This window comes from Anopheles arabiensis, chromosome 3 (assembly GCF_016920715.1).
Source record: "Anopheles arabiensis isolate DONGOLA chromosome 3, AaraD3, whole genome shotgun sequence".
NCBI lineage: Eukaryota > Metazoa > Arthropoda > Insecta > Diptera > Culicidae > Anopheles > Anopheles arabiensis.
The window spans coordinates 57,978,636-57,985,633 of NC_053518.1; the positions used below are offsets into that span (position 1 = coordinate 57,978,636).

The following is a 6,998-nucleotide window of genomic DNA, read 5'->3' on the forward strand; positions in this document are numbered from 1 at the left end:
GGTGACACAGTTACCCGGGCAGCAGGCAATTGGCCCATTTGCTGCACGAATTGTTTAGGTCTGGCTCGTATACATACGATACATCGCGATGTCACACCGATAACTGTGCGTCGAAGATCTCGCATCCAGAACCTTGCCCGAAATTCTGCCATAACTAGGTCCGTACCGGCGTGGTGATTGTATTCATGAAGGTACCGTACAATAGTGCGAGAAAAGGGATGTGATTTCGGCACTAAGATCGGCACTCTCGCATCATCCGTCATTTCTGCGTTCTCCAATCGTCCCTTCACGCGTATCAGGTTGTCTCGAACGATCGGGTTAAGGTGCTGAAGAGGACCTTTTGAGCTAACCTGTCCAGATTCGTGCATTTCTCGTACCTCATTGGGGAATGCTGTGGCCTGCATTACCCGTAGCAACAATTGAAGTCCGGATTCCAATTCGTCCAGCAGCAAGGGACCGGTTTTTCTTTCCACCGTAGAAGAGGTCTCACGGAGCCTGGCAGAATTAACTTTGAAGTTGTGGATGATTCTGCTAAGCCATGCAAAATGTCGCCCTTCTTAATGAAGGAATTGTGGTACTTATATTGAGCTATCAAATCTTCACAAGCGGGGCCTACGGTTGCCGCTAAAGCTTGTGGTGGGGCTGCAACCTCTTCTGATATGGTCTCGTAACCATCATTGGTTTGCGGGCAGGAATCTGTAATGATACAATTCGGACCGTTTAACCAGAATTTCATATTTTCCCCTCTCACCAATTTGCTAGCTGGAAGTCCCCTGGATACGATGTCTGCCGGGTTTAGCTTTGTTGGCACATAGTGCCAATCACATGCATTGGTCGCAGCGCATATCTTGGATACTCGATTTTTTACGAAGACGTCTAATTTCGAATTATCGGAACGTATCCAGGCTAATACGACTTGCGAGTCAGTCCACCATCTAGTTTGTTGGACTCGGGTGCCGAATACGTCCTTTATTTTCACGTAGAGTTCAGCTAGCAAGAGTGCTGCTTGGAGTTCTAGTCTGGGCAAAGTCAGTTCCTTCAGCGGTGCAACTCTTGACTTGGCACATAGGAGTCGCGATCGTCTTTCTCCATTACCATCCAAGTAGCGAACGTATATTGCACACCCATATGCTTTTGTTGAGGCATCACAAAAACCATAGATGGTACTATTTTCTGCTTCACTTGGCAGCGCCATTCTTGGGATGTATAGCTGCCGAAGGACTGGTAGTTGAGCCGCAAACTCGTTCCACTTAGCAAGGGCATGAGGTGGTACAGTTTCGTCCCATGTAAGATTGTCGCGCCATAGATTTTGCATGAGGATTTTTGCGGTGATGATCACGTGTTGCAGGATTCCAACTGGATCGTAAAGTTTGGCAATTCTTGCCACTAAGCATCGTTTGGTCATGGAGTTTACGGGCAGGTGGCAATCATTGTCAATGATAAGCTGGAATGTGTCTTCTGAAGGACACCACGCTAGACCCAGCATTTTGATAGCCTGTCTGTCGCCGATTTGCACCGGAGAGTCAAGGTGTTCTTCTGGCACATCATGTACTACTGCAGGGACATTGGATGCCCATTTCCGTAAGGGCATTCCTCTATTCATAAGTGCCCGTTCAATCCCGCAGCTAAGCACACGTAATTCGTCCGGAGTCGCAGCACCCAAGGACAGGTTATCCACGTAGAATGAGCGCTGAATGGCGTCAGCGATTTCCGGATTGGATGAACGCACTTCCTCGCCCGCCTCATATAACGCTCTACACGCAAGATACGACGAGGAGGCCTTGCCGTAAGTGACGGTACGTAGCCTATACATTTGAGCGGTATCTCTTGCATCTTCGCGCCATAATATGCACTGCATCCAGGTGTCCGAGTCAGCTACCCAGATTTGGCGATACATCTTCGCAATGTCCGCTGTAACCACCACTGTTTGCGTCCGAAAATGCAACCATAAGTGAAGGAGATCCGGTTGTATCACTGGCCCGATGGCTTGTAGGTCGTTAAGCGAAATTCCAGTGGTGGACTTCGCACTCGCGTCGAAGACTACTCGCAGCTTCGTGGTTGTAGAATCTGGTTTTATCACACACGAATGTGGGATTACGTATCGAACCTTATGTAGTTCGTCTGCCGGTACAGGAGTCATGTGTCTTAGCTCAAGATATTCGCGCATGAACTTTCGGTACTCCTCATAAGTATCTTCATGCCGAGACAGCTTCCGCTCGAGTGATAATAATCGTCGTTGAGCCTGTTCGATGGAGTCTCCCAGTTGCGTCAACTCCCCCCGTAGGGGGAATCCGGACGACGTATCGACCATCCTCAGCAATCTTCGTGTGAGCTCTGAAATGTTCCTCGAGCTCATGGTCTTGTAAAGCTAACCGGTCTGGGACGTCAGGTGGCAGTTCTTCCACCTTCCAAAATCGCTCAAGGCTCACTTCCAGGTCGTCAATATAGGTCGCCTTATGACAACTCCGCGAGTGGAGATTAGTGGAGGTCATATTGCATAGCAACCCTCCAACTATCCAACCGAATTTGGTGTTTTGTAAAGTGAGTCCATTAGGTAAGCGATGAAGTCCTGCACCGATCGAGTCATAGCATATTCCGGCCCCTAATATCGCATCAACTGGCCCTATATGACTGAAGTTTTCATCGGCGAGTCGCTTGCCAGGTGGGAGGCTCAGTTCGTCCTGCTTGATTGTGCGATAGGGTTGCGCACTGAGTTCCGGTATGACGTAGAAATTGGAGCTGAAACGGTAGGATCCATTAATTGCTATGACTTTTGTACGAATTTTATTCGATACAGGGAGTTTACCATTTATCCCCATTAGCGTAATTTTCTCAGACAGTAACGGTAACCTCAACCGTTTCACAGCGGACGCCGTGATGGCTTGGATTTGGCACCCAGAATCTAGCAGGCAACGGATTCGTTGCCACTCCCCCAGGCCGTCTTGAATAAGCACCGCAACAGTTGCTGGCAAAACGTGGTTGGCAAGGTTAGAGACGTCACGAGATGATACACCAGACAGATGCATTGAACCACACGTAGCGGAACGCTTGGCAGCTGGAGCCATCCTCACTGCTAGGGGATGGCTTAGATTGGAACAGGAGGATACGATACCAACATCATCCATTGCAGGGGAAGATGCGCGCACACCTAGCAATGGCTGAGCAGAGCGGGAATGCAAGACACCACGCGGCGACGAAACGGACCGAGCGCGTGGATCGGCTATCGCTGAAAGCACGGCACTAGTGCTTGGGGATGGCAGCACGGAGCGGGAACGCGGGGACGGCAGCACGGAGCAGGAACGCAGGACACCACGCGGCGGCGAAACGGACCGAGCGCGTGGATCGGTCATCGCTGAAAGCACGGCACTAGTGCTTTTGGATGGCGGCACGGAGCGGGAACGCGGCGACGGAAGCACGGAGCAGGAACGCCGGACACCACGTGGATCGGCCATCGCTGAAAGCACGGCACGAATGCTTGTGGATGGCGGCACGGAGCGGGAACGCGGGGACGGCAGCACGGAGCAGGAACGCCGGACACCACGTGGATCGGCCATCGCTGAAAGCACGGCACTAGTGCTTGTGGATGGCGGCACGGAGCGGGAACGCGGGGACGGCAGCACGGAGCAGGAACGCCGGACACCACGTGGATCGGCCATCGCTGAAAGCACGGCACTAGTGCTTGTGGATGGCGGCACGGAGCAGGAACGCGGCGACGGAAGCACGGAGCAGGAACGCCGGACACCACGTGGATCGGACATCGCTGAAAGCACGGCACTAGTGCTTTTGGATGGCGGCACGGAGCGGGAACGCGGCGACGGAAGCACGGAGCAGGAACGCCGGACACCACGTGGATCGGCCATCGCTGAAAGCACAGTACTAATGCTTGTGGATGGCGGCACGGAGCGGGAACGCGGCGACGGAAGCACGGAGCAGGGACGCCGGACACCACGTGGTGGCGAAACGGAATGTGGTTGTCACTTCGCAGCTTCGGAAGATTTCACGTGCAAAAGAGTATGATGCTTTTGTCTACACACTTGGCATCTTTTGTTGCTGGGGCACTGCGAAGCGGGGTGCTGGCTGGAAAGGCAATTCACGCACTTGCCTTTGCTCATCACGTAGTTGATGCGTTCACATTCCGACCGAACCTGCAGCTCTGGACACAGTGGGCCCGTGTGGCCCGGCTTGTCGCACGCATAGCAGCGTCGCGTGCCTGGCTGGTGATCCACCGAGCTGTATCTAGTTCGCTGGGTTTGCGGGGTTGGCGTCTGACTGGTACTTACTGTATCCACCGTGGCTACGAATGCCGCACGTATTGGGCGCTTGTTACTAATAGAAGCGCGGTCAGGACGGGACGCGGCGCTTTTCCGCGGCTCATAGTATAGCGAACTCGACAACCTATCGAGCTCGTCGCGCAGTTCCTTCCACGTCGGAATGGTGTGGACGTCCAGCTTACGGGATATTCTGGTTATGGTTTCATCGTCTAGGTTGGACATAACCAGGCTCACCAGCATTCCATCCTCCACCACGCTAGGCCGTTGTCCGCTTGCGCCTGCAATTTGCTTCGCTGCGGAGGTTGATGTTTCGACCACATCTATTATCCGCATAAGCCCGTTGGAAGACGCCACAGTCATTTTTGGAAGGTCTCTGAGATAGTTAAAGTGGCTGAGGAAAGCTACCCGTTTCTTGTAGAACCTTTCCTCCAACTTACTCCATGCCCTTTCGAAGGGCATACCAGCGTTTTCGAAGGCTTCGCAACTGTTCCGCGCAATATCGCACCGATCGAAACACTTTATAAGGAACGCGTACCGCTCCGCATCACCTGTCAAACCGACAATCCGCTTTTCGAACCGTCCCGCGAACGCTGGCCATTCCGAAGGATCACCGTTAAACTTCGGAAGTTCGATGCGCGGAAGGTGATCGGAGCGGGAAGGGGTTGATGCAAGTGTTACATCTAACTGCGGAGTAGGCGGCACTTCCACCGCATACACTTTCCTCAGTTCGGTTTTTACTTGCGCGTAGGCCTCAACGAACGTATCGCGTCGAGGTTGCGGACCCGATATTGCTTCCAGCTGCAACAGCGCTTTATTGCCTTCGCTCCACAATAACGCTGCGATCTCATCCTTACTCTTAGCCATTTGCTGGCTCAATCTACCTTCGCGCACTTGCGATAAAATGTTTTGCAGCGCACTTTCTAGGCCTGTCAGTTGGCGAGTCGTTTCCAACTTGATCCGCTGGTTTTCGTCTGCTGTTTGATCCTCCGTCGGCATATTGCCTTCTTTTCACTAGCACGTAGCACAACTCACTATTATTTAACCTTTTTCACGTAGAACGTATCACGTCGGGGTCACCAAATGTTCTCTCACGAAGTCGCAAAAAGGATAAAAAAACACTAGAACGTAGAATGTCTTTAAAACGTTATAATCATACCATTTATTCAACTCAACTACACGTATACGAATGCTCGATCGATCCGCTGATCGATCGCACGAAGCCCACGATAGCCGATTCCTCAGGATGCTGAGAGAGAATTTACGCACAAAATTCTCTCTCACGCACGCTCCCACATGACGTATCGATAACCTGACGTGGGGACACGAGGTTATCGGGTCAAAGTGCGTTTCGGAACGCAAGCGCAATCTTTCGAAACGCATTCGAAAGATGCTGTTCAAAACCGGTGACCGTTTCGCTGTTGACGGTTTCGAATCTCATCGATTTACATGACCAACCTTCAAACCTGTAAACATGTTTTCGTACGGGTAGATAAAGTGAGAACGGGTTTACAAGCACCGTATGAAGGACCTTTTGAGGTAGTTCGACGGTGCAGAGAATTTTTCACGGTTAAAATCAAAGAAAAAATGAATCTATTTCGAATGACCGCCTCAAACCTGCTTTCGAAATGGAGGGTGTCTCCAAAACAGGGAAAACCACAAATAGCCAAAAGAATGTTCGCTTTGCGAAAAACTAAATGAAATCTCAATTTAAGAGACAAACACTCTCACAATTCTTTTTTCTATCGCGACTCCGTCACTGGTGGGGGGTTCTGTGGTGTTCGCCTGTTCAAATTAAGTGAATTGGGAAGGACAGCTTTTTCTCATCACTTGAGGTCTGCGATATTAAGGGTTAATTAGGGTCTCAAGTAGATAGTTAGAGAGCTTAGAAGATAACGGGAGAGTTGGGCAGGACACGCATAATGAGCGAGAGAAATGCGTAGCCTCGCGAGAGTGCGTAGGTGCGTGAGAAAGGACAGGTGCGTGAGAAGGAATAGGCGAGCGAGCGTAAGGCGAGAGAGAGAAGGTATAAAATGGAGCATCCGATCGGATAAGCTCTCTTTCTTAATACTCCGGTATACCGCGACAATACTGTTCTCCTGCGCACGATTAAGATAATAAAGTGAATGTAATTGTAGAAACTTACAATGTCTTGCCGGTTCGGACGTGTCGTCTGAGGTCAATGTTGCGCACCATGCTGCTGGCCCCTTGAACTTTGTTGAGGTTGATGCACGCTTTGTTGATACTGCGTAGATTCCCTCTCGTTCCGGCGATTGTCAGACCGACGTGACTTGCGTCGAGTCACCTCGCGCCAAATACCATCTGATTCCACGAAATTAGGAATTGGTACCCTCCTATACTGGCTTTGAGTCAGCGTCACCTGGCGAGATGTAGACGCTGTGTCCCCATTTGCCACTACCGATGCCATAGAGGGCTACGGTGAAGATTGCTGCCTCTGCGATAAGGAAGCGGATGGAATGCTCCCTGCAGTTGTTGTAACTACCTTCATTGCCATTAATTGGGCCAGGAGTTTCGTATTCTCCTCACGGATTAGTACCATGTCGCGCCGGTACTCCTCACGATGTCTGATGGCTTCTGTTACTTTAGTAACAATAAATTTATTTCCGTTAATTTTCAACAACGGCGATTCGATCTTAATGCGCACGCTTAAAAATTTGTCCGGTCTCTCTCGTGTTTGCTATCTAACTGCTTGCTGCTAATTGCGCCAAA

The 6,998-nt window shown here is 51.0% G+C and overlaps 2 protein-coding genes across 2 annotated transcripts; one reads left to right on the plus strand and one right to left on the minus strand.

Annotated features, from left to right (window-relative positions):
• Positions 1 to 561: 561 nt before the first annotated feature.
• Positions 562 to 2,155, minus strand: LOC120904498. Its single transcript, XM_040314531.1, has 2 exons — positions 752 to 2,155; positions 562 to 696 (listed from the first exon to the last, which is right to left on the minus strand). Exons 1-2 carry the CDS (start codon positions 2,138 to 2,140, stop codon positions 625 to 627), a joined length of 1,461 nt encoding a protein of 486 aa, XP_040170465.1. The 5' UTR covers positions 2,141 to 2,155; the 3' UTR covers positions 562 to 624.
• Positions 2,156 to 2,627: 472 nt separating this feature from the next.
• On the plus strand, positions 2,628 to 4,017 carry LOC120901077. Its single transcript, XM_040308783.1, has 2 exons — positions 2,628 to 2,719; positions 3,234 to 4,017. The coding sequence occupies exons 1-2, from the start codon at positions 2,628 to 2,630 to the stop codon at positions 4,015 to 4,017; spliced, it is 876 nt and encodes a 291-aa protein (XP_040164717.1).
• The last annotated feature ends 2,981 nt before the right edge of the window (positions 4,018 to 6,998 follow it).

Bases quoted from the DNA above. Each gene is read 5' to 3' on its own strand.
- LOC120904498 (XM_040314531.1), bottom strand. From the start codon at position 2,140: ATGACTCCTGTACCGGCAGACGAACTACATAAGGTTCGATACGTAATC. The intron at 697-751 runs GTGAGAGGGGAA...GTATCATTACAG, and splicing joins GACTTCCAGCTAGCAAATTG to ATTCCTGCCCGCAAACCAAT.
- LOC120901077 (XM_040308783.1), top strand. From the start codon at position 2,628: ATGACTGAAGTTTTCATCGGCGAGTCGCTTGCCAGGTGGGAGGCTCAG. The intron at 2,720-3,233 runs GTATGACGTAGA...TATCGCTGAAAG, and splicing joins GGGTTGCGCACTGAGTTCCG to CACGGCACTAGTGCTTGGGG.